This window comes from Paralichthys olivaceus, chromosome 17 (assembly GCF_024713975.1).
Source record: "Paralichthys olivaceus isolate ysfri-2021 chromosome 17, ASM2471397v2, whole genome shotgun sequence".
In the NCBI taxonomy this organism is placed as follows: Eukaryota; Metazoa; Chordata; class Actinopteri; order Pleuronectiformes; family Paralichthyidae; genus Paralichthys; species Paralichthys olivaceus.
The window spans coordinates 2480189-2507714 of record NC_091109.1 but is presented as its reverse complement, the minus strand read 5'-3'; the positions used below and the strand labels follow the sequence as shown (position 1 = coordinate 2507714).

General features: G+C 41.9%; 1 protein-coding gene across 4 annotated transcripts; it reads right to left on the bottom strand.

The window, feature by feature from the left end:
* Positions 1-1779: 1779 nt before the first annotated feature.
* ube3c (ubiquitin protein ligase E3C) lies at positions 1780-27526 on the bottom strand. Of its 4 annotated transcripts, none has more exons than XM_020087702.2 (25): positions 27381-27495; positions 26894-27037; positions 26680-26790; positions 26491-26544; positions 25724-25798; positions 24596-24742; positions 24368-24483; positions 24089-24246; positions 23196-23349; positions 21904-22124; positions 21574-21725; positions 20916-21103; positions 17980-18066; positions 17699-17856; positions 16690-16916; positions 14114-14218; positions 13625-13712; positions 11522-11619; positions 10950-11082; positions 9543-9790; positions 6686-6898; positions 5153-5341; positions 5005-5071; positions 4610-4740; positions 1780-2988 (listed from the first exon to the last, which is right to left on the bottom strand). In XM_020087702.2, exons 3-25 carry the CDS (start codon positions 26743-26745, stop codon positions 2818-2820), a joined length of 3246 nt encoding a protein of 1081 aa, XP_019943261.1. In that variant the 5' UTR covers positions 26746-26790; positions 26894-27037; positions 27381-27495; the 3' UTR covers positions 1780-2817. The 4 variants fall into 4 exon arrangements, with proteins under 4 accessions (XP_019943261.1, XP_069368671.1, XP_069368672.1 ...); XM_069512570.1 differs by having other exon boundaries at positions 27211-27490; XM_069512571.1 differs by having other exon boundaries at positions 26894-27034; positions 27273-27468.

The window sequence follows — 27526 nt, the reverse complement described above, 5'->3', positions numbered from 1 at the left end:
AATACATTTGAATTATTGGATAATAAAGACAAACTGGTCAAACAATTAACAAACACGTTTTTCCACTTTTCATAGCAAAAAGAAAAAAAATAATGGTGTGAACTCATCATAACCTGAAGCAGGAGAATGAAACAGATCAGGTTATTGCAGTTTTTGAACTGAATTGATCCTGAAATGACAGACTTGCATTGATTTTAAAGGGAAAATGAAGGACGTTCTCGCAGTTAAAACCGCCTGCAGCTCTTGCCAGCGAGGAAGCAACCCAATGAAAATGACAGATCGCTATTAATTATAATGAACATTATGAGCGGTCAGTATCTAATTAAACTCATCAGGCTGGAGGAATCGCAGCAATTGATATCACACACAGGTCATTATATATATTATACTGTCTCTAAATGTGTTCACATAGACTGTCCTGCGTTTCATTGATCCTTTTCTGCTGCAGACTGTGTTGTACTGTTAAGCTATTAAGCAGGAGGGATTCATAAAGACAAAAATAACTCTTGGCAGTTGAGGCCAAACAATGTAAACTGCTCACATGGATGTTTTTAAATCCCAGGAATAAGGCCGGCCTATCCCTGTTCATGTTGGGACAGGCAGGAAGAAGCAGCACTCACACATAAATCTGCACAAAAATCTGCACTGTTTTTAGATGCATATTCGTGGAGCTCAAGCAGTCACACTTCATTTCTTCTTAATTCTCCTGCCAGGTTGCCAAAGCGATACTTGTAATAATGTGTAATGTGAGTGAAATAATTATGCAGCCTTGAAATGTTTCCAGGGGGATCACTAACAAGATGAGCTGCAGTCCACTGAGTTGCATTCATTAGAAAATGGCGCTGGAAGATGAAGGTGTTTGATTTTACATGAATTGTTCTGCAGCTGTAACAGTAACATCAGGCCTTTGACTGCTCTCCATGCAGTGCTAGTAGGCAACCACTAGATGGCAATCAGCAATAATGAATAAATGTGTGAGGGGAAGTTTTGCAGGAAAACCTGCAGGTATGTGAGTTGTGTCTCAGTATTTGTCGTGCAGGTATGATTGATGTCTCAGATAAACCTCACACTCATGATGCTTTAATGCACGGTTTCCTTGTTGACAGCACTCCTGGAGTAATATTGTGCAAAGTAGGCCCCAATCCACAATCACCCTGGAGTGATTTTTGATGTTTCCTCGCTCTGCCACAAGATAAACAAGGCTAAAAGCTTCAATTAGCCCCTAAAAGGCCTGTGAGGAAGCTAAAGTATATTACGCAGCGAGGATGATTCATAACAACCTGCATTAACTTTGTCAGTTATAATCCATCACGAGGTAATAGTCTTAAATAAATCTCATAGTAATTGAGATGAATCCCTCATTTCAATGACAAGTCTGGTTTTTAAGACCCAATTACCACTCGGAGCTCCCCGGCCCGGCGGCTGTGCAGAGTTCGGGCTCTGAGTGGAGGAGAAGGGGCAGCAACTTGGCCATGTGTGAGCAGCGAGGACGGGGATGGGGAGATGGACTCCATCCAAAGAGCGATGGATATCTTGCTGGGCCGTGCTGCATCAGAGGGCAGGTAGATTTATGACAAACGCACACAATCTTAATTTGTGCTCAGCCCGATAATGCAAGGCCAGAATACTTCTGCTCAGTGTTTCTTAACTGGATGTTTCTTTAATTATATGTCAGAGGCCATAAAACTCAGGAGGAGATTTTCCCACAAAGCACTGTTTTATGTCTCGCTCATTACTGTAAATTACAAGCAACAAGGAGAAAGACTTATGGGAAGAAACTGCAAAAAAGAAAAGTGGGTTTATTCATTTTCATACACTCTTGTTTTTGTTTTTTTTCAGCCTGTTAGTACACTGATCATTTGAAAGCCTTATCAACGTGACGCTGTAGTGGCTCCCTAAGAGCAAACTTTCAGGCACTGACCAGGGAGGAGATTGTTCACCTTTAGCGAGCATGTGTGAAAACATGAAGCCTCCATTCACACACAAAAGGGAAAGAAAAACAAACCTGTACAAATACTGAATAACTGAATAATACAAGAATCGTTGTAAACATGTACATATTCACAAATCCGTCATCATATAACACTCCCCCCCCCGCCCGCCCCCCCCCCCCCCCCCCCCGAGTTAGTCCAGCAGTACGAGTCATTTCCACACTTCTGATGGCGTGTGCCCACTGATGGCATGGTTATCGGACATGATAGTTACTACTGGTCATAATAATCATATGAGAAATCACAAAAACTGACGCTTTGATGACCTCCATGTGAAAATAAATCATGGCTGTACACAAAAGCTCCTCCGCAGCCCTTGGCTCATCACAAGGTGGCTTCAGATACCTCCAGTCTGCCCTTCTGTTCTTATATTGCCTTTTTTTATTTAATATGATGCCACTTAATCTTTGGTGAAAAATAACTGTCCATTCATGTTAGATTACACAAGAGAGCAGCTGCTACCGTTCGTTTCTTGTTTTTATTTCAGCGCATAGTATTTCCTGCAAAACTCGACTGTATCACTGAAGTGTTCTTACGAGCGATTAAACATTTAAATTTCTTAAAAGCAACGAGGATTTAAAAAAAGGCTTCCTACCCCGCTACATCCTTGCACCCCTTTCCTTTCAGTCTGTGGGCGATCATCCTCTCACCCTTTCACTTGGCACACACACACACACGCACAAACACACAGTTAATCAGGCAGGTCAGTGCTTCATTTTCTTTCCCTCTTCTTGTTTCTTTCTCTCTGTCCCAAACCTTTTCTCCCCATTACTACGACACAGAGTCCATAGATGCAGGGTCACAGAAGCCGTCGCCCCCACCCCCCTCAGCTCAGCTCGAACCCGGCAGATGACTCGATGGCGTACAGCAGCTTGTTCTTCATCAGGTGCTCATCGCAGAACTCCGGCAGCTTGAGCAGGTTCATGCAGGTGCTGGCCGTGGGCAGGCGTTCGAGGTCTGTGCCGCCGTGGTGGATGCAGAAGGCCGGGTAAAGCTCCTGTGTGCACACATACTTAGTTAGCACATGAGAAACTGGCAGCAGTTGCAGATTAAAACTCATGAGACTTTGGTCATCATGAGGTGTTTAAAGACAGAGGGGAAAATGAGGCACGAGTCAAATCGTGTCAGCGATGATCACCATGTCCAAAGCAATCCCAATTAAGCAATAAATGTCAAATTCCACAAGGGGATAAATGTTAAAAGAGAGACATTAAGCGCTAAGCTAATACAGTGAAAGGATAAATTTAGGAAATCAGATTAGTGCTTGAAAGGCACTGAGCGGGAACCCGAACCACGGTTTGACCCTTGGATGAGACGCTGAAGGAATGGTCATTTCATGTTGTCTATCTAGCATTTTTTAAATCAAGCCTCTGTATGATGAGGCCACCTCATCTGCTGACTGTGACACTGAGCGTTTCCATCACAAGCCGGGCCGACAATAAGCCTCCACCCTGATTTCATCCCGCTATTTAGAGTTAGCGAATACGGCTCAGTGGCTATACTCACCCGATTAAATGGCTCTTTGGGGGCTTAGCCGTAATGACCCCATTTTTCTGACAATTACCGTATTAAACTATCGTTGCTTATTGAGAAAGTGTCATTACTGCAGCTATCATTCTGGAAAAAAAAGAGAGTTTCCATCATCTTTTTTAAATGGCTTCTCCTGACAGAGCTATTTCTCCTCTAATGAATCCTGGACCGTTTCACGACAGCTAATTAAGGCTTAGCTGGCTCAGGCTGAGGGCCGGGTCAGGGGCCGCTCCCCCTACGAATTACTGCCCCTTTCCGGCCCTGGAGAAGAGATGGGTAGGAGGAGGGAGCATCCACACGCCGGCCAAAGTCAAATTGATTAAATGTGGAGGGAAGGCAACTATTAAACCTCAAGAGGAGGGACTGCGAAGGATTTGAGGAAGAGTTTTGTTCCCTCGCTCTGCTGCGGAACACATTTAGATTTTCTTAACTAATGACAGTCATAAAACCAATCATATGATAATTACAGCTTCTGGTTAAGATGAAGTAAGACGCATAAAAACACTTTAATGGTCCTGAGCAACACTTTCTGCTTTTTTCTCCACCTATCTCAAACTACTTAAGTGTCCCACAAATCAAGTCAGTAAGAAAGTGAAATGGTTTCCAATAAGGGAGGAAATCATTTCAGAAAGAGGAGGGCAGCAGGAATGATGCAGCACGGCTGAGACAGTGTTTAGAGGCACATGCAGGCAGGTCGCTTGTGTTTTCATTTAACAGGAAATTGCTGCTGTGTCACACAGAGGGTAAAGGGTCAAAGGTTCATCCTGCTACAGAGTTCTGAACGGTAATATTTGTTCAGTCAAAATCTCTAACCAAGCCCCCCCCCACACACAGAGGAAGGTCATGACCTATAAAACAACAGTGGACGTGGAGATAAGGCTTCACCGCGCTGGCTCGCTCTTATCGCCACCTAATTGGAAAATGATCATTTTGAGGGCTGTTATCAGACGAGGTATTTTCATTACAAGCCCATTAAGAGGGAACACTCCCTTCTGTTGGGCTTGGTAAACTTGGCGATAATACAGGCAGTACACAGTCTGCAGATTTTAGTAAGATGGAGTGGAAGTTTAGGCTTGGTAAAGCCTCACCTTGAAGCCCAGCAGAGGAGGTCTGGAGCAGCTGGTGACAAACTTGAGCAGCTTGCGCTTTTCCTCGTCTGTGAAGCCGTCGACCACCTCCCAGAAGATCTGGATGACAGGGTGAGTGGGCGAGTACCCGCCTGAAGGAGATGATGATGGAGAAAATTATATTGTATAACCCACATTCATAAATATTGCTATATTACTGTCTACTTCTACCCTGTCATTTGGATGATATATACTGTTCAAGGGGACTGGCAGGAAAAGTTCTGGAAAATGTAACTGACTGACATTTGCCTTCTCACATAGATCCCCTCTGGAAGATTTCAGAAATGTCCCGATATTAGTCTGAAAGCAGCTAAAGTTTGAAAGCACCTCACATAATTGCAGAGTAAAAATTGTACCTGAGTAGTTTGTGAACTTTTTCAGGTCATCAAGACAAATTGGCACGTGAGCCCCAGATATCAGCACCTGTTACAAAGCATGAGAACATACGTAAGCTTTCCTGTCCCATGATTGTGCTCTGTGGTTACAAGCATTTATAAGGATTACCTGGATCTCCTGCTGGTCAAACATACGCAGCCACTCCAGGTTGACCACATTGGCCAGGCCCTGTCTGAAGGCGAGGCAGTGAGGCCGGATCTGCTTGTTCAGTCTGTAGTCGGCGACCAAATGGATGTAGGCGATCCGGTTTGCTGTGGTCACAGGAATGTCTTTGCCTCCCAGCTTCAGTTCAACCACCTGGATCAAAAACAGATTTAGTTTATAGTTAAAATATTTCATGTGTCTTTTCTGTTTACAGGTGACGTATCATCCCTTCTGTTTCTGAGTGATATTACTGTCAGGCAGCCATACGCATACTTCATTATGCATATCAGTGAGCCTGCCTCTCTTGCCAGATGACCAACAAACAATGTAAGTGCTTTAATTGTGCCAGGTGGATTTAATTCAATCACAGAAAGGTAATTAAAATATTTTCCAACAGCACTCTGATTAAAGGTGAAGGTAGGGGTGTGTGTGTGTGTGCGTGTGTGTGTGTGAGTGAGTTTAAGTGCATGGCAGTGTTTCTAAATATAGCACGTCCAATGAACATCTGGTCCAATACAATTTGGCCCCAGGTTCTCTTTTCATTAGCTTTAGAGCAGTTAGCACTTGATAGGATGTGCTTATCTCTCTTCATAAAGCCGAGTGTATGATGACATCATAACAGCCATGGTGGGACAAAATTTAATGTTCATCTTTTTCTACTGCAGTTATCCTGCGTTTGGTGAATGTGATCTTGAATTTTTGAAAAAGAGTAAATCTAAATTTTTGGGGGAATTTAAAGCAAAAATAAGCAGCTTACAGATGCTAAACATGGCCTAAATGCTGCGTAACCGTGAGGCTGCATTGACTAGTGATCACTTTCTGCTTTTTTTCTCCCCCTCGGTGGATTCTGATTATGTGCTAATGTAAGAGAATTACTGCCGTTATCTTGCTTACTTTGGCTATCTCACGAGGGCAAATGCGGGGCAGACTGCTCCCGGGTGTGTGCCTAATCTTTCACAAATTGTTTTCCCTATCGTGTTTGCGATGCCCTATTTGCGACCAGGAAGGCTACATTGTGACTCGGCCATTTCAGGTGTTGTTTGAGAAGAGCTAATAAGACGCGTTAAGGCCCTGAGCAAACATGGGTTCTGGGCAGAGTGCAGGTCTGGGCCCAGGTGATTCAGTGTGATGGCGGCGGCTCGTCTCCGCAGCCTTGAGCTTTGGAGGGGACGTGCTTAAGAGCAGCTAGCGGCTTCTATCAGGCGTGTTCTGAGATAATTTCTGGGGGAAAGGCAGGTGGAATGGTCAACAGAGCCGCTGTGTTCTCTGCACTGCAGCAGAGCTTAGGGAAACAGTGGCAACGTGCTTTATCTCTTCCAGAGCTGAAAAGTGGTACATCATGGAGGAAATGAATTATTAACGCCACACAAGAGGAATCAAACACGAGGAAGGAAAGATGGCTGAATGAGACTTACTGACCAGGATAGAGAGATGGAAAAAAGGAACATGTGGATGAATGAACATACTCCATCCCACCCTGAACCCGACCCTGTTCACCTGAGCCTCTCCCAGATCGTTGTTGACCACGGTGAAGTTGAGGCCCAGCTCCTCCACGTCACCCTCGTAGCTCTTAAGGAAGAGAAGGTTCCGGTACATCTCTGGGTCCAGGGAGGCCAGGTGGTGGATGTCCACATCTGCACTGGTTCCCAGAAGTTTAGAGAGGAAGAAACTGGCAAAGGGCAACTCCACCAGCATGTTCTCGTACAGCGCCTGTGGGTAAAATATGGATGTCAACGGGAGGACAACAGCAGGACAAGGGACATTGTGCATCCTGACAAATTCAGTCAATTGGTATAAATGAGGAAATGCTCTGCGCAGGAACTATTTATTACTTGGGTGTCACTGAATAAAACATGATGATAAGATAACGAAGATTAATGATTATATCAAAAAAGTGATCAAGACATATGAAGTGATAAGACAGTAAATCTGGTCACATCAGAGTGACAGAGCAAAACACAATCTATCTACAACACACAGGCTTCTGTTTCACCCACCTCAAACTTTTATAAATGCCAATTCTCACCTTGACCTTAAGTGCCATTAAGAACCACAGCCGGGCAGGTGACTCATAAAACCCAAAGCTAATGTACTGGAATAGTCCGAAAAAGAGCCTGTAGGAGGCATTAAAATATACAGGTCTTTATAAATGATCGCACTAAAAACCCTGACCGCATCAGCTAAATGGATTATAAATCTAGGGGATTTCCATAATGCATGCATCTTAAACACACACACACACATAAATCACAGCTATTTTCTAAACACAGGTTAATTGCACAACTTCAAACATTGTCTATTTTTTATGCAAAATAATCCACTTAGTATTTCTCTCGTGGCCGGAGCTCGTTTCAGACCATATGGGCTGCGTGGCCCCTTGAAACCTATCAATAACACTTGTGCCGGGAAGAGGCAGCAATAAGTATATGGAAAAAACCTGTAGCCTTATTTTTTCAATGCCACTTACTTTATTTATGAGTGTTTATTGCCAGAAATTGTGCCAAAATGACTTGGGCTGGAAAGAATTAATTATTATGGCCCAGGCCTTTTAATATAAGTGAGTGCAGTGGCAACGCAATTAATACAGATCGCGGCACCATCAGGTGGAATAAATGCCAGCAACATTGCAGGTGCATTCTGTTAGCTGCCAAATAAATTCCTTAATTTACAGCATTAAGAATCAATAAAATTATAATGCCTTTCAAACACATCTCTATCAATCAGAGGTGCCAACCTCACACACCTCTAAAATGTCAGTTGTTGAAGATTAGTGAGGAGAGACTGCAGAGTGTGGTGTTGAAGAAGGGAGGAAGATGAAACTTTCTCCACCCCTGAGAGTTTACGGAGTGGTAAGGCCACTGCTGATGAGGTTGGAGGTTTTGCACCAATGAGAGATGAATGAAGCACAACAGGGACCTCCCATGGGTCATATTACATAATGAGAAATGTGAGTTTGACAAATCGACATCAGTAAACACTCCCATCTCAATTAAATTAACTTTTTTGATCTCTAGGCTGAAAGGTTTGAGGCGCAAAAGGAACCTGTTTTCATGTTTCCCCATTTGTGAGTTAAATCTTTCAGCTGGCCAGCGGGGTGGACGAGTGAGGAAGAAGGATGATGACTGGCCTCTATTCTGATGTTCAATCCCATTTCAGTGAGTACCCTAGACAAGCCACTCCTGCCTGTAATACATCACCTCCACAACAATGGCACGCCTTGGACATTAATTAACAGTATTAATCTCCTGTGTCCTTTGAGCCACAACGTGCACTGTGCACGTTGCGGCTCATTGCAGTGATGCAATCCCAATCTATATAAACGAGTGCCTTTTACCCAGGCAGTAACGGCACTAAACAAATATCAATACGCCCCTCAAATGGCCACTCAAACGTCCATTTTTATGGAGAAAGAGGAACTTAAGATAGGGTTAATTGAAAGTCAAATTCAAATTAATTTCCCCCCACCTAATTGCCTGAACCATTAGCTATGGAGAGCACAATATTGAGGGGCTCGGGGGCGTAGAGCTGGGAGCTGCTGATTGATCATTTCTCACTTGCATAGAGTACAGAGAAGAAGTGAACTGAATCATCTCAGGCTTAGCAAGAGAGAAGAGACCAGGATGTTCTTGACTGTAAAACAGATCAAAATGCTATTACCACATGCTTTGAACGCTTATTTATGTCCTGTCTGCGTGGGCCTACTGATTTAGTGCCAGCCAAATGCAATCACTACACAAACAAGAGGTAGGAATCATCGGCTAATGGAAGCCCTAATTGAGAGGCGACCGCTTGTCATGAGGTAATTCTTCTCCAGGTTGAGATGATAGCCCCCCCGCCAAGAGGAAGGCATCTTGATAAACAATCACTACCACATGCATTAAGGATGATTTAGAAACATTAGGCTCTAATAAATAGTGCCATCGGGAGAAGGAAGGGACGGGAAAAACAACACTGTCAACAGATTACGCACAAGGCCAATTAAGAAAACTAAGGCACGCAGGAGAGCGAGGTTCAAGTTCTCACCCCAACCCTAAAATCTTTTTATGAAACAAATGACGGCAATTTCTCTTAAACGTTGTCAGTTTCCAGAGCAAACACAGAAACAACCTCTGAATTTACATTAAGAGCGAGGGAAGCGTTGACACGACAATGACTGTTATTAATTGACGTTTTGGTCATTAAGTTAAGGCCATCTGTGATTTCATATTACAATTCTTTTTATGTGTGCTTTAATATCTTCCATTATCCCTCCATGTTTTAAGGGCTATGTTATGTTACTTTGCATTTTATGTGAGGGCAGGGAAATATCTGAGATCGCTATTATTTTTTACTAGATTTTGCTTTAATTTCTCACCTTTCCGAGGATCCTGCCCAAGAAGTAGTAATGTCGCGTGAAGGAGGCTCCCACCAGCATCTCAGCAGTAGGGCTGGGATACAGCAGGCCCTCGTTGGTCGTCTTGAAGAAGCCTTGGTTTGGATTGAAGCCCGACTTGAGGAGTTCGTTGAGGAACTCCCTGAAGATGCCGCCACCGTCGATGCCCGCCTCATCCAGACCGTGAGCATTCAGGAGATGGACTCTGATCCTTTTCTTCAGGTCAGGTTCTAACGGCCCGCAGAGCAGAGGAAGGATTTAGAAGACGTTGTACAATAATGTTCATGGTTACAGTATTTTCATATTTTCAGTTCATAAATGTAACCAATAGCATTCACAAGATGATTTTTATTGAAAGATATGAGATGTGAAAATCACTGGTGGGTAGTGATTACATAAATCAACAAGGATTTATTAATATCCGTAATCACAATTTACCGCTCACTATAGACTAAAACTGTTGAGTGTTCATTATAGGCCAAAGTTTGTGGGCTTTGTTTCTGCTACGCTTACAAAGCAGAAGAGATTTGGACGCCATTCAATGACTTCAAACATTCATCTTTCAATTTTCGAAGCAGTAATGATTGAAGACGCAGAAGAATACTGAAGAAGAAACAGATGTTTGCAAAAACAAGTATAGGCTCCATTAGCTTTTAACTATAGAATATTACGATTATCGATAAACAAACTTGTCAAGAATGAACTTATTAGGTCTGTTAACAAAGAAAAAAGCTTATAAATCCTATGTTCCTTGAATGTACCGTATCGCATTGTTTGCTGCCCTTACAAACATATTTTGTAAGAAAACAATTTTTTGACCTTAGAATATTCAAATCCAATTCTATAAGAGGTCATCTTTCAGAATAATTAATGTACAGTGATAAATCAAGGTGGCTATAACTTATAGACACATAAATGATATAGATCATGTCTTCAGCCCAGGTCTCATACTACTCTTTTTAATCAGAGTGGCCCCACTGAAGTGCCCTTTCAAATTCAAACACAAAAGAGGTGACTTAAAATAATTGATTCTGCTTTTTATGTGATCCATTATAATAATCAGAACCACAATTACGCTTTACCGAAATTCAGCACAAGGAGAGAGCGAACCTTCATCTTTAATGCAAACTGGAACCTCGACCCTCAATGTTAAGCTTTTATAGACCATAACAAGAGTTTCAGTGACAGCGTCAAACATTTACAGCACCGCACTTCCTCTCCTCTGGTACTTGTCACGTTGAAAATGAATGAGGGACATAATACAACCACTAAGGCACCTTTTCCAGACAACGCGATGATGAAGTACGTCGGCCTTATGCGTTTAACACAACATAATAATGAAGATGTTAAATCGTGCTTTAATTCAAACCGCAGCGATGCAAGCCCTACCGTTTTCTGGAGAGAGTTTATCGTAGGCGTCTTCATAGATGTAGTTGCGTCTGATGGTGACACTGATACCATCAGGGAACGGCCCGTCACCCTGCACGTCCCGTTTGTCAGCATAGATTAACCTCTGGAAGATCTGAAAAGACAGATAAACCGGGTAAGAATGTTTCAATGTTAGGTTTTAACTGTATTCTATAATTTATACTTAATCATCCTATATTTGTTGTTTCTGGGTGAAAAGTCACAGAAAGAAGGATGGCTATTGTATTAAATGCAATAAAAAAAAGCTGATTGTTTAAGTCAAACAGAGGCAAAGCTCAGTAACTACAACTACTAATTAATTTATTCCTCCTGTGGTTATTCCTGTGAGAACTGATCCTATTACACTAAAATACTGCTGTGTGTAGTTTCAACTCAACATACACGCTATGCACCACATCACTACACTACACTCAATATAACAGAATATCATTTAACAATATAATAATGAACATCAGCGTACAATTTACAGCAACAAAAAGCAAAAGCACAATTCTGTCAAGACCGGGCTTGCCGGTCAGACAATGATGCAGCACCTTGACTCGCTCCTCGAAGGGAACCACGAACGGGAGCTCTGTGAGGATGGCCAGATGTCTCTCTTCGGACACAGACAGCTGTGCGGGCTCCAAGCCGACTGTAGAAAGACAGATAAACACAATATAAGGACGGGTGAGAAATTAAAGACCCTGAAAGTGAGTGAAGAAACAGGACGACTTAGTCCCCAGCAACGGGTGACAAGAGGTTACTTAGTGGTTTGAAAATTAACATGTTTACTTTTCTGATTCCTGGACAACCATAAACTTGTTTTAAATATTTGTTCTCAACCGTTTTATCCAGAACTGAGAGATCCAATCAAAGTGTGTTTTTATAGCTGGCATCCAAAGCCTTATAGCTACTTCAGTGCCACTGCACTATAACTTTGTACTTAGAACAGTTTTAAAAGACTATCCATGCATTTAGGTCTATGTTATTTCCGAGCATGAGTCAATCTCCAGTTCCCATCACTGTGCTCCATCAATTCAGCACGGCTGAATTGCAGATCACCTTTTTTTAATTGTCAGCTAGACTTCAATGGTTGTTAAACTTTCAGCAAATTGGACAAAAGTTACATGTTCCTCAAATATATAAAAGTTGATAAAATAAAATAACTTGAATTAAATAACGATAAACTAATGATAAAAAGGAGAAGCTGTAAGGAGCATATAGAGCAGGTTGAATTAAAGAGTTTCCTGTGCTGAACCTTCATGATAATTCTGTGACATTTTTAGCCTTGTAGAATTAGTATTTTGTCTTCTACAGGACTGAATCTGAATCACAGTTTCAAGTTTGGCTTGTAATTCCCAACATCCAGCGCCCCTCTGTGTATAACACTCATCCGACAGTATCATTACCATTCACAGTGCTTAGTTCAGTAGTTAAGACCCAGTGAACTGCTTACAGCCCTGCCATTAAAGACATTTCCATCCTACACCCTTTTAATTAACCCAACTGTGAGCTGCATGTCCACATGTTGGGCTAAATCCATTAAGCTGATGTTTGTTTTGTATTAAACTCAGGGTTTAGGTCGTTTAGCCCACGAAAAAAATGCCACAATAGCTAAACCGCTCTTCACCCTCCTCACTTTGCGTCCACCGCAGCTCAATTATTCTGCTCAATTAGTCAATCTGATCTGCATTTCCCCATCAGGTTTCCATCTTTGAGGAGAAATATGGCCGCGGAGTGGTCAATACGTTGCTCGTTCATCAGCCTCGGGCCTGTCCATTTAAGGAAATGAGAAAAGGCCAGACAAACACGTGGACCAGATGTGGCTGAGTTCATCAGGTACTTTCACACTAATTGAATTTATCCCATGCTGCCTCTGAGTGGCATTAGGTAGATCATACACACATTGTTATCAGCTTGTTTTCACACCATACTTCACAGAAACCCGGGTGAGCCTGTCTGCATCACTGTGCTTTCCTCTGAGTGCCTAATTGAATGAATTAAGAGAAAATGTGGGGATATATCTTTGTTGAAAACAGAAGGTTAATGACTTTTACCGAGGTTTTAATCTGTCCCTGTGAAATGACAGAAATCTTTACACTAAGAAGCATTTGTTCCAAGCTCGAAAAAGTAAACTATCCCTTCCCCAAGGGGGGAATCTGTTATCTATTTTCACTCCTGCACCTTCATCCCTCTGTCTAGTATAGAGAGAAACTAGTGAGATGATTCCTTGTTTTTCTTCATGCACATCAATGCACAGCTCTATAGAATGAGAGCAGCAAACAGAGAAGGTGACTTTGGACAGCAATTAGGATGATTTTCTGGGCAATGGATCAAGCTGACACAAGCATTATACAACTCTAAATTCCCATCCATTGCCAGTGGAGTAGCTCAGTGCTGTGCATTAAGTACAGCATTGTGAATAACAGTCTTAGAGTCTAGCTGTCTAGTTGACTCTTTCACAGGGCAGGATCGCTGTAAGGTTAATGTTTTCATGGCATAAGGAGACAGACTAGCATGTTCATGTATCGCTTCATTTTGAAATGAAAACAGGACAAACATTAGTATAACATTTGACTGAGTGTAAATAACTGAACTATTCAAAGGTGTTTCTTAATGTGTAGTGACAATAAAAACATTAACACAGATTACACTACCATCGAGTGTTGACTGAAGTGGCCCGATGCGACCCATCCGTCTCGTTCTCCACACGTGTCTTGCAGAGGGGACGTACAGCTGTGTGACCTAGAGGTGCAAAAGACCGATCAGAAAGGGTTTATATATTTATCTACTGTTTATTATGTAGCTAATTATAGTTACTACAAGGACTCTGACACCCTTTAACATACTCACACAGGAACTTCAATGAGCAGTTAGATTTCTTTCAAAAAACAATGTAGCTTCACAGTTGTAAATTCTATTTATTTTACAGGTTAACTTTGTTTGGCATCATTCTGCTACCATCATAATATTTTCAATTTGGTTTCTCAATGATATATATTTGATATTCAACACCAAGTATTAGTATTACTTGAATAAAACTGAGGGATAATAATTACACACATGTGAGCATCACTGCTGTTCATTTAACATGCAACAATGATCTGCATGGTTAAATCCAAACAGGTGTGACGACAGTAAAGTACCTTATCAGCACGGATGTTGACCTCCTCCGACAGCCAATGACCTGCGGGACAGAAAGGTCGTCTAATGTCACGAGCTTTCACCATCTTCACCAAGTTAGTGATGACCTGCGTAGTAGATCAAACACAAAGACACACATTAGCAACACTAACTCCGTCAATTGTTCCAGCGCTAAATCAAACTCATTGTTAGACAACAAACGTACCTTTTCAAGTACATTTCAGAGGAGAGAACACAAGATTGACAAAGAGGTGCTTTGTCTTAGAGAAAAAAAAGCAGTTTGAGACTTCAGCCATTAGTGCACCATTTATGGGGAGTATAAAAGAAAAACGACCTGCTCCGTCCCTCAATGTCCAGCCCTGTTAATTACTGGCGAGGTCTGCTGACATCAGCCACTGGACAGAGAATTCAAAAGACACAGCAGCAGCGGTTCACAGTGCTGCATGTAAAAGCGTGGCTCCCGCCTCGCCTGCAGAAGGTTCATGGTTACAACAATATTTCACCCTGATGTAATGTTGTCACTTTATAACGTTCACAGAGCAATTTCAGGTGACCGCCAACAGAATCTGAACAGGTCCATTTTATTTTGCCTCAGCTTCTGTTCGGGTGAACATTCAGATCCATGATATAATCATTTAAAATGTGCTCTACAAAAAAATTATTTATAAGCACTGTCTGCTGGCTACAGCTGATGATAAATATACATTTTTCACAATTAGGATTTCAGTCAGGATTGAGACTGAAGGCTTTATAGTTATACATCTACTTTGTAAATGTAAAGATCTCAGTCTTATTTGGACTGAACAGGTCTGCTGTTGCTATGACACCCACCATATAACCTAATATGTGCCAATGCACAACAATTCATTACGTCTGCCATAACAGTTACAGCCACTCAATTTCCATATAATAGATTATTTCAATCGAAGTTTTCTTTTCTAAAGCACGTCATTTTCATAGAGTGACAATCAATCTCGGCCAATCACTGGGAGGCAACTGGAGTCCGCAATAACGGCAAGTGCAAAATGCTGTAAAAGACGCGTGGCGATGGGTTTGGAGGAGGCCTACCCCCTGACTCTGGGAATGAATAAGCATTCCTTAATTAGCCCATCGGGTTAAGTGCAAGCCTTAATGGGCCTTTCCCAAACTCCGGCGTGACATCGTTCTCCAAACATGGCCAAGAAGAAACTTCCATTAGCAATATTAATACAAGCTTAGTTGATCATTTTCATTCAATTAACTTCTTTCAATTAAATAGATAGCTCGACAATGGAGGTGATAAAAGATGGGGAGGGACGGCTGATGACACGAACCAAACATTAGCGTGTTAGGGGTCAGCAGCGTTAAACGGACTGTAAATCCCACCGTTCAATTTGGAAAATGCATTTCCCTGCTTCTCACTTCTTTAATGGGTCGTTTTAGCTGACAAGAGGCCTTTGAACAGATCTTTTATGAAAAATACTGACATGCTCTTTGCGTATTTGCCACCTTTCACAGAACACCAGTGTTCACTTTTAAATCCTTCTGTCAAAGACTAACAGCCAAGAACAAAGTCGCTTAATTACCGTTTCCTTGACAGAGAATGGAGGAGAGGAGAAAGGAGAAAGGAAACACAGGATGTGGAATGAGAAAAAGAGCCGAGGAGAATGAAGTTAATGCTGTCTTCTGCCTCATTTCCTCTGGGTAAATACCCAATGGATGCCCTCCATGGCAGCGCTCCACCTCGTCTTTGCCTGCTCATGCATACATGCTCGATTTCCACTGACACAGGGAAGCATTAGGCCACTCTGCTTGAACGCGTAGACAGGCGACAACAATTAAGCCTCATATTAATGTGCCACAGATCACGGTTTGATTTAAAATTCTCCTCCATGATGAAATCCATTCAGAGGTGACACATCACTGACAGACAAGATGAATGAGCCGCCAATAGCAATGATAAGACATGAGCAATGGTCTATGCTACAGGTGTAATAGATTTAGAGCAGTTCTAAAGCCACCATTCGGTTCTTGGCACAGTTCTGGAATCATATTTTTCACTATGTCATTTTGTTGAAAAAAATACAATTTAATGTCAGTCCTGCTTACTGTCTGAGATTAACATAAAATGACAACACACAACACAGAGATAGACTTTAGCTTGATGAGAGCTGGCTAGTTACTTTGAGATGATTTTTTAAATCACTGAGGTCAAGATGCTTAGCGTGTTTGTTGTGTGACAGAGTCTGTGTGTGTGTTTTAGCTGACAACATGTGTGAGAGTGTAAACACGGACAAACACAAAGTGGCAGAGCAGTTTCCCAACACCATGTGCTGTATTTAAAGTCAACAGTGAGAGTGAGAGACACAACAAAGAGAGCAAGAGGACCAAAGGCGAAGAGTTCAGGCAACAGGTTTAAACAGGGAATATTAGATTTGTTTATTATCAACTAAATGGTGACAAATAAAATGTTCAATGCCCACATCAGGATTTGAGTGAAGAAAATAAATGCAGTAAAAGATGCCAGATGTGAAAACATTAGTTATTTGACATATATGAATAAAATACATAGAGCTGTGACATGTGAGCAACACCCTACCTTGAAGAGCTGCACCCAGCGTTTCTGTTCGGCCTGGATACGCTGCTGAACCTCAGTGTTCGTCTTGACGCCCACGCTGCGGAAGGCCGCCATATACTCCTCTCTGTGCTCCGTTTTGGTCTCAGGGTAGGCCAGCTTGATGATTCCCAGACATGCATCTCTCAGACAGCGAGACAAAGTGACCAGCTCTGTCAGTGTGAAGGGCATCATGGAGGACTGCGTCTGACCTGTCGAGAAGGAGAATGTATTCACTGTCTTTTACAGATATTGATTTTCACATTCCCATGGCGGCAAGACAAAATTCAACCGATGAAAGCAACAGGGTTTCCAGGATTATGTGTGTCCTAAATAGACGGGGGTTTATCACTTATTATTGTCCAATGTGAAGACATTGAAAATTTTACAGCAGAAAACTCCTGTGCGAACACAACCCGATAAATGTGTCCATCGAATCAGCATTATGGCTGCGATGGCTCAAAGTAATTTTTTTATATCCGATTAATATATCATTTTGATGACAATGAAGAGTCTCTCCTTCTGGAGATAAAAGAGGCGTAAAGAGAAAGGTTCCTGCCAAAGCTTGTAAACACAACTAAATAAGTTTGTCAGACATCTGCACAAGCTACTGAGGATTTAACCAAGATCAATTTAAATCGACAACAGATGAAGTAAAACTGGATGCTACTCTGTCTTCTTTCATGGATACCATGCAAGGATGTTCAAGGACTTTGTTCTAAATATGACTCAGAAAATATCTGTCTGCAGAGCATTTCTATGACTAGTAAATACTGCAGAATACTTCTAATTACAGATGACCTCCTTTTAATTATATGCATTGCTTTTGGCTTTCAGTCTTTTAAGAGTCTGAAATTAGTGGACATGGCTTAACCCTAGTCCACATCGGACATATAAGATACCCAGACAATATATCACTTTGTCCAAAAAAGTTCTGAAAGTAGATATAACATGTTACTTATGAGAGACCTGAGGCAATTTTTGTGTTTATTACCTTCCATTTCATGCCCGAAAAACTCGCTGTCATGCACGGAGATAAGCGAGTGGCTGAAGAGGGAGCTGAAGAGATAGAAGAGGGGAATGATGCGGTTCGAGTCCTCGAACAACATAGGAGAACCTCGTGAGATCAGCTGTAGCAGCGGCACCATGGAGCTGAGGGGAACACAGAGAGGAAGGATGCATGCATAAATATCTTCACACTATTACGATAGATAGATAAATAATTTTTTGTTTTAAATAATCAGAACAATAATAATCAGAACAGCATTAGCTCACCCAGTGATCATTTTAGTTGTCATGGAGGTGATCAGGTGCCAGAGATGCCTCAGGAAACGTGCGTTGAAAGCTAAACTGTACAGAAGTCTGCAGAGAACAAACAGGGAGAAGAGACACATTAATGTCAAACATGTATTTGAGAGAGAGAGCAGAATGTGTTGAAGAACTATTTCAATCGGATGACACAATCAGTGTGAAGAACAGTAAAGTGACTTTCCGCCAATATGTCTGCTTCGCTCTGATTGTTAACTTTGCCCTGTTAACCAGAGGACGCAAGTAAAAGGAGGGGAAAAAATAAATGACACCGTTATCCAACATTTTCCTCATAGAATTTTCTTGGCCTTTCTCTCCCCTTTTATACCTTGTGAGGGCCGAGAAGAGATTAAATGAGCCATTAAGCTTTATTTAGGCGAGGCACCTTCCATTAGTAAACTAGTTGCTGGCGAGGGTGCCCAGCTCGGGTCATAAACAGCCCTCTGGCTTCCTGCTGGAGGCCCATTTAACTTAATGGCCAGGGGAGCAAGACAATGGCGGAGGAGGAGGGGAAGCCTGGTCCTCGCTGTGACCCCGCAGCATGCTTCCACACTCACAGTGAATTACATGATAACACTGAGGAGGGCCCACATACCTCGCTATAGTCGCTCCGCACTCAACGGGCTGTGGCACCAAGGTGTGAAGCTGCTCTTTGTTCAAGTGTATGTGTGTTTGTGTATACTCCTAAATTGCATGGCTTTTCACACAGAGGGTAAGTACAGGTGACAATAATGTGGTAAGTAAGCTAAAAGGCAAAATAAAGTAGCCCCTGCATATAATAGGCCCTTGTCTGAAAGGTGACAGTACTGACACCTATAAGGATGCTAGCCTTTAATAGGGCAGTGTCATGTATTCATAGTGGAGGAGAGGAGTAGAGGTCAACAGAGGAAAAAGAGTGAAGAGACAAAAAGAGAAGAGAAGGCAGAGCAAGAAAAGGCAATTCTGCATTTCCTGAACTTTCTCATCTTAATGTCAACGCTCAAATTCTCATCCCGCATTCAATCTACAAAAACCCAGTCAAAAAATCCAAAATGGAAATGAGCACCAGGAGCAGAGTGTCACACAGCCCTCGGTGCGGCTTGAAAAATGGTTTTAGTCGAGCACACGCCATCTGTCAGTGCAACAAGGCTCAGGAGAGAAGCAGGGAGTAGTGCAGTGGGCTCATAACAAGTGATGTGGGTGTTTGATTGAAATGGGAAACAAAGCACTAAATGCCAGCTGACATGCTGATTTACGGCCTGAGAGAACCCAAACCCCCATTTCAATCATGGAATGAACCACTAATAAACAAAGTCAAGACATCAAAAGGGGTTGCGTGTGTGTGTGTGTGTGTGTGAGAGAAAAGCAGCTTGATGAATCATGCCTGGATCATTTCATTTCGCGGTAATGAAAGAATCTCTGTTCAGCAGAAAAAAAACAGGCGTGCTTAGGTCAGATTTGATACCATGACAACTGAACTGATTTTCCGCCGAGATAAAAATGTGTTTTTCTTGTATAAACAAGATCAAGATCATTATCTCATGACCAACACAGAAAAATCACAGCAAGTCTTCAAAAGTAAATGAAGGACCAAAGCTCATCTGTGCTCACAGATCACAGCGTGCTCTGTTAGCAACAGGGTGCTACACCAGGTGAAACCGAACCATCAAAGTGAAATGACACCAAATATCCAAGACTAAACAATTAAAGTCAAATTACAGCACGGCCACTAGAACAAACCTGGACTGAGAAGAATTTGTAAAAATCAATTAAAACCCCATTTTTGCCCCAAATGATTGTACAGATTTTTAGATGTCCTCTGGAAAAAGGCAGAGAGCAGTTACATGAGGGATTTTACATATTTATTAAAAAGCCAGCCTGCCGGGCCGACTGGACAACTGGCCAGCCCCACTTTTTCTTTTTTTGCTGTAAGTGCAGTAAATCAAGGCCGGGATGCAATTTGCTCCCCTTAGCCTCTTGTAAAGCTATCCCGTCCACTTCTGCAGTGATTAATCTTTCTCAGTGAGCTAATTATTTTGTACAGATATCCAATAATGATGGAAGACGAAGGGCAGGATTTATGGTAAAAGCGAAAGGAAGGAGGAAGCCGTAAAAAATTAAAGGAAACGATGGGGCGGAGGGGTACGCAGGGATAAGCTGAAGTTCGTCTAAATTCTAAAGTCTGCGGCACAAAATTACTCGCTGACCATCAGACTCCAGCTGTGTGTGTCCTGTTTTTATCACTTGTCCCTTTATGCATGTATTCATGTTTAAGGTAAGCTAAACAGACATGTAGTAAGACACAGTTGCTAACATGACATGAATCTTTATATATAAACATCCCCACCCACACATACAAATCAACTGGCAGCAACTGGCTCCGCTAATAATTAACTAGAGCAGGTTGACCATGCATGAAGCTCAGGCTGGATCACCTCCCGTCAGTCAATGCACCATCCAGCCCACCGCCCCACGCCACCTCTGACATCCTGGCCCTAATGTAATCAACCTGAGAAGGGGTAATTGCCCTCATCCAAGAGTGACAGCTTCCCTGACATCCCTGCTTCCTCTGCCGGTTGTAAATGCCAGTGGGTGCGGACCACAGATAACTGCCTGCCGCATTTCACGTTATTTACATTACTGCTTACAACGCAGAAACACATAAAGACACAGTTTTCCACTCAATCAGGTAGGTGTGTAAACAAGCTCACTGAAAGCAAAGCTGATCTCATCAAGATGTATAAATGTTATGATATCAAATAAAAATGAAAAGGGCTTACATTTATTTTCACATTATGATTTAATTCACTGCTTGGTGCAGCTTTGTCACGGTCTGTTGAATATACGTTATGGTTTTCTCGTCATTTACATGAGAAAGCAAAATGTCTGAGCTGTTTTAAAAAGAATCAACAGGATCTTTGTACCTGACTTTTGGCACCATGAGGCGATGCTGCACCATTAGCGTGTGACAGATGGACGCCATCATTGTGAAAACCTCCTCGCTGGCTGAATCCCTCCACACCAGGTTCAGCAGAGCGTTTGTCTGATGCTTGGTGTCCAGCTTGTGGACGCACTCTTCAGTGATCAACTGCACAGATATCCGACTGTCATCCTGAAAGAGAAGGAAACAGGTGTGAGTAGAAAGACTGAAATGATGATAGGAATTAAACAAGTTTAAAGAATTAAGTCAAAGCAGTTTAAGTTTATCATGTGGTTTATCAATGCATATTCCATATTTGTGTCATATTTCATCTTGTTCAGCTTCTGAGAACAGAAATTCACTGGTTTTTGTGTGTATGTTTTTGTCCTGAGAACTTTTTGAGAGCAAATCCTGATGCAACAGGATGAACCAGCAGCATTACGTGGCATGGCAATGCAATGATCTGAAACAGACTCAGACATCTAAACTCAGGGAATCTGCTAATAACAAGTACAAATAAAACACCTTTTTCACACCAAACCTTTCTAAAGCTTCCTTGCTGCATGGAACTGATTTGGATTAATCAAGTGAGCAAGAGGCTGTGATTGAAAATACGATCCATAACTTCTTTAGTTGATATCCAATAAGTAAATGCATCATACCTGCATTGGTGATGGATGGATGCCAGCATTATCCTCGTCCTCCGAGTCGCTGCTAACCTCAGGTCTGGTGCCGCTCTCCGTCACAGGCAGCAGCGGCAGCAGCGTCTGCAGGGCCCGGAGGTACAGGAGGAGACCCTCCTCTGATAGAGAACCTGCCAACACACACCCATCTTCAGTAGTGTACACAACAATCCTATCTTTACCTCTATAAATCAGTCTCACACTGAGTTTATGCCTTAAACGAGTCACATTTACTTCATATTAACAGACTGCAATATATTATAGATACAAGGAGTGTACAGTACAAACAGTGGCATGTGTGTCACCTACCTAAGCAATTCTCCCCTGCAGAGAGGACAAAGTAAAATAGCCAAGGTGCCTGGCTCTGTGCTGCTGAGGAGGCTGCAATGGTGGCCTGGAGGGAGCTCAGGAAGGCCTCGAATGGGAATGAGAGACGGAGGTCCGACAGTGCCGGGATAAAGAAGTGAAAGATCTGCTCGGTAAATGGTGCCGAGATGAACTCCTCAGTAAAGGCTGAAAATACAAACTGCCTGCAAGGCAACAGAGAAGCGAAAATTAGACAGATGGGCATTGAACCAGTAAACACATTAGATGAATACTGATATGAACAAAATGTTGTGTGTTCATAAAGAAACTAGCGAAGGGGAGAGAGGTGTGTTCTCACATCACCCTGCTCTTTCTGCTTTGTGATTACTCCAATGTTGTCTCTCCAAACAGAGCGGCTTTGTGTGGCTCAGTCACACACATCTGGTGAGTCAAGTCAGATAATTAGCTGTTGGAGTCGGTGTGTACACAAGTTTCTCTCACTCCCGCCTTCCAAAGAAGAAAAGGAGTCCTCGTGTTGTGTGTTATTAAGAATGTCTCAAACTGAGGGCAAACAACCTGATATTCTGCACTCTGGCGAGCGAGCAAGTCTGGGGCCATTTTATGGCTTGTTGTAAATTGGTCTCTGAAGCAATTACTGCTTCACCACTGACTGGAGGGGACAAAAAACTGCTGTGGTTTGTCCGATCATTTTAATGGATGATTCCAAAAGAATTCACTAGGGGCAAACACTTCTCCTTCCTGCAAACATTAAGTTTTTTTTCTCTGCAACTAAAAAGCAGCTACTTGGGAGGTCTGCAGAAACCAGTAACTTTACTAGTGCCTCCACAGATCCTTAGAAATATAGTGTGAAGACTTAATAATCTTATTTGTTGTTAAAATGGGAGATTCACCTTATTCAAGAAGGTCATAGAACAAAGTACGGCATTGCACAATGAACTCCAACAAAAGGTTCCTTACTATCAAAGTAATTTTTTCAGGTTTTCTGAGAGTCATGGTGAGTAATTTTACCATCAGACACACGTCACTATCGATCCTTTTTTTACATTTGGGCAATGACCAATAATTTTGTGGTCCCACTCCAAGAAAAATTAACTCCTTAAGTCCTTTTTTCATGACCATATAATTCCACTTAAGTCCTTCGGCATTTCGACATGTCTCTGAAGCTACTGCTCTTCATGTTCCTGCCACTCTGAAATTAAATCTCACTCAGTGCCAAGCACCAAATCCAGTCCACTACTTATTGTTACAGCCCTGATTTCAAGCTGATGCTGTACCTTGCGCCTATTGTGCAGGAGGAGTAGGTAAAGTGCAGGGGTTTGAGGATGTGCTCCAACAATGTGCTTGCCAGGGGGATAGAGGGAGCATCGCTGTATTCCAGACTGGAAGGGAGCCTGTGATTCACGAGAATGTACAGCGACCTGTAGTATCCTAAACAAAAGATACAAACAGATAAAAGATTCAAAAAGAATATTAGGCATCCAGATGACTTCAATAAACATCTACCACATACATACTACAGCATAATAACTACAGAATTGAAGGAAGATTTTTAAGTCAATTGTCTGAACTTTTCTCAGTGTAATTCAACTTGTAAAATAAAGGCAGGCCTTAAATACACAGTGTGGGAAAAGGAGAAACAAGCATCAACAAAATCGGATGACACAATCAAAAACCTACTCTCCTAAATTTCTTTAGAAGTAAACGTTTAGCTAGTTTTCATGGCTAATTAGACACAAGGACAGGCTCTCTTTGCAGCTGACACAGAGCTAACAAATCAACCTCAATGTTTTGTGTTGAAGAGTGTGAATAAACTTAGGCAATACTGTTGAAAATGAGTCATGCTTTTTGAATTGTAAATACAATGTGATGTACTTGACAAGGCGCCAGTTAGAGCAGGAACTGCCCACGTACAGATTAAAGTGTTCAAACACTTCAGATCCAACGATACTACCAAACATTTAACATCTCCGTACACCCGCCCTTGTTTGACAATAACAGTCGGCTTTAAAGTGTTTGTTTATTTCTGTAAGATAAAGTGTCTGAAATTGCAAAATTTTGCATCCTCCCAAAAAATTGACGGCAAACTTAACTATTAAGTATACATCTGTAATATCAAGGCATACATACACATTTAATAATAGACCAGTGAATTCCTCTGTTAACATACCTTTCTGTACCATATAGTGCAAAATCTGCTCGAGTAATGAAGCTACATAGTTAGGATCTGGAATAGCAGGAAGATAGGTTCTCTCTGAAGAAAATATTTCTAGCATCCGCATGGGAACCGCCACATTTAAACTGTCGTCCTTGCAGTTCTGCAGGAGTCTGGGAGACGAAAAGAGGCATGAGTAACACAGTGAGGATTACTTAAAAGTTTTCAACAGCTTCTTGTGTCTTTATGCAGTTTAAAATATCCATTCAAAGTGAGTTTTTTTAAGAACTATACCTGCAGCAGAAGCCTAAGATCCTCTTGATCTGAAACAAACATGTCTGCTTCTGTGGCCCCACCAACAGCTTCACAAACTGACTGTTGTGTTTCACCAGATTCTGGCATAACCATATCTTTAGAAACAGACAAACAGAGACACATTTGTATGGTATGCATGTTGGCCTCTAGCTATAAATGCATTTGTGCAACAATCACTTCAGAATCAAACACATTTTATATCCTCACCAATCGATGTGCATCCACCCTCTGTCTGTAAAAAAATATGAGTTGTCTTGATAGGAGGCAAAGACCAGGACCGTCCAAGACATGCTGAGCACCACCTGCATGTGTCTTACTGACACACTCATCAAACCCAGCCCTCTGGGTGGCATACTGGTAGAAAAAGAACACAGGTGAAATATTGCAAAACTTTGCGGAAGCAGACTTGTTATGAAAAGTACACATGTGCAGTGAAATCAAAAGTGCATAAACAATTGCAATTGCAAATTCAAACAAACATAATTAAGAATTCCAATGAACTTCCCTGGTTGAACTTGTAAGTCAACAGCGGAACAGATGAGCTTTGCCAATTATGAGTCTATGTTAAACAGTAACTATTTTATCTTATCTAATAAATGAGAAAACTTGACTTTGTTTGATGATTAAGTGTAAAAGATCATGCCTTTAAATACAGACAGAAAAAGAAGGTAAGATCCAAAAAAAGCTCCCCTGTCAAACTGAAACTGGGGAAGTTGAATTATATATATAATATAATCATTAACAAAACCGGTGATGAAAACACCGGCCCATGATTTAATTCAAATGCTGACCTCTGACTTGGAGGTGCATTGGCCAATTAGGTAAACAAACTAAAAAACTCTAGAAGCAAATCCTCTCTGTTGAATAACAGGAAGAGTTTTATTATCAGACTTCCTGATTTGATGTTTAAGCACCCTGTTCCACAATCACAGATGTTCATCAAAACAGAAGCTCAATACTGATTTCTAAAGCTACACACTGATCCATCTGAAGCATGTCTGCTTGTGTGATCCCAGACAATTTCACAACTAACTCAGACACGACTATATAAACTTCATGAACACACAAACAGACTTATTATGTCTGCAAAACCATCACACAGTTAGCACTATTCATAAGCCGCCTGCAAGTTATAGGGTTTTACTGACGCACCTTTATAAAGCACAGTCATATAGTCAATAAAGATACCACACCACACCAACCCTTATTATATTACAACAATGAATTCCTCAGTGAATATATTCATGGCTGCTACACCTACTTTTACTCAATTTTAAAACTTGTTTGACTCCAGAAAAACCGGGAAGTGATATATGAAAAGTCTTGCAGACTTACCTGGCGTTTCAAGTCCTGGTATCCACGTATGTAGGACTGAATGATGATTGCATTCTTCAGACGTCTTCTTTCATCCTAAGAGTTTAAAGAACAGAATTTAAACCTGAGGAAGTTACCAGACTCTTTTACTCATTTTACTCTTATGGATCACATGCATTCTCTCTTGCAAAGTAGTGAAACATAATTGTGGAAAATCCTCCCCAGAGACACAATGGATCTTTCAAATGAGCGCACAAACAAACCCATACATCAAAAAAAAGACTTAACCCTACACAAAGTTGTGATTTGTGATTGGATTGAACTTCCCTGCTCTATATCCCAAAAAATCACGCATGACATTTGTATTTACAAAGACAAAATGATGTTGCTTTTACCCAGTCTGAGTTTACAGATATGTCTAACAATGTTTAAGTGTGTGTGTGTTTGTTGGCACGAGCAAGCATTAGAGAAAGACAGTGGGAGAAAAGTCTGGAGGACCTTAATGAATCAATGAGCTACATGAAGATCTACTATGAAGAAATATTTTACCAATTTAAGAAAAGTGGGAATCGTTGGCTACAAACAAAGTCAGCTGAGTAGGTGGTCCTTTATTTGAGGCCCTGGATGGGTTTAGCTTCTCATAGCAAAAATAATGTGGCCATAAACATCTCAGACGACCTGAGGATGAGGTCTGAGTGGTCTGATCTCAGGATTCATTTGGGTGCATTCAGAACTTAACTTAGAATAGACCACTTGATCACTCAGGTCTGAACTGGGTTTTAGTTTACCTCTCTTTTTCTTCTTTCCTCTTGGGTGCGGTGCAGCAGAGATGCTTTCTCCTCCTGTAAAATAAAAACAAAATATCTAAATCAATAACATTATAAACATACGTTATCATCAATGCTAAGAGACGTGAGAAACTGGTATTAGAAGACACTACCCTCCATCTCCTCTCTGACAGGTGAATTGAAACCAACCTTTTTACTCGCTCCTCTGAGTGACACCTTGGGTCTTGTCTTGAAATCTCCGTCAAAGCTGAACATTGTTAGATTTTTCCCATTGACTGACCCAGAGGTCGCAGCTGATTTCTAGAGACAGAAAGAGAAAGCATGAAGACGGTGGCGGAGCAAACACCAGTGACAACATGACACAAAAATGTCCTGACGACTCGTGACTTAGCTTTAACTTCACCTCGGCTAACAGCTTCTCCAGCAGTTACAGCGCGTTGCTACGTTTCTGTTGGTGCTTCGTGTTGAAACATATAAAACACGTGTGGGAGAGTGTTTGTGGAGAAGACGGGAGGTCAACGTGAGCTACTTCCCCGGCTAGCAGCTTCTGTTTGGACACAATAGTTAGCTAGCCGGTCAACTTAGCTAGCTAATGACTCAGCAGCTGTCAGGTGTTAAACTTCTCCGTTCACGCTGCTGGACTCCAGACAGCACGAGAGACACCGCATCACACAACATTTATTCACGGCCGAGGCACAGCGTCGGTTCACACATGTGTACCTATCATGATTTTTGTTGACGTTAGCACTAGCCGCTAGCTAGCACAGCAGCGAAGCACTCACACAGGCTGACTTTACGGGGGGGGGGGTCCTTCTTTCTCCTTCCTATTCCGCTCATATTACAGGAAACTGATCTGAGAACCGTCAACCAACAACCTGAGAATCGTTTACCTGAGACTGTTCAATTAAGACAGACACACAACAACTCTGAGGAGCAGCTCAGGTGTTAATCCACACGTCTTCTTCTCCTCCTCCTCCTCTCCAGACATCAACACACGACCGGGAACAGCCGGAGTCACTGCATCCGCTTCCGGCAA

Excerpts from the sequence above, each read along its gene's own strand:
- ube3c (XM_020087700.2), bottom strand. The coding sequence starts at position 26,745 with ATGTTCAGCTTTGACGGAGATTTCAAGACAAGACCCAAGGTGTCACTC. Across the intron at positions 23,350-24,088 it reads GCACTATATGGTACAGAAAG|GATACTACAGGTCGCTGTAC; the intron begins GTATGTTAACAG and ends TCTTTTGTTTAG. Across the intron at positions 17,857-17,979 it reads ACAACTAAAATGATCACTGG|CTCCATGGTGCCGCTGCTAC; the intron begins GTGAGCTAATGC and ends TGTTCCCCTCAG.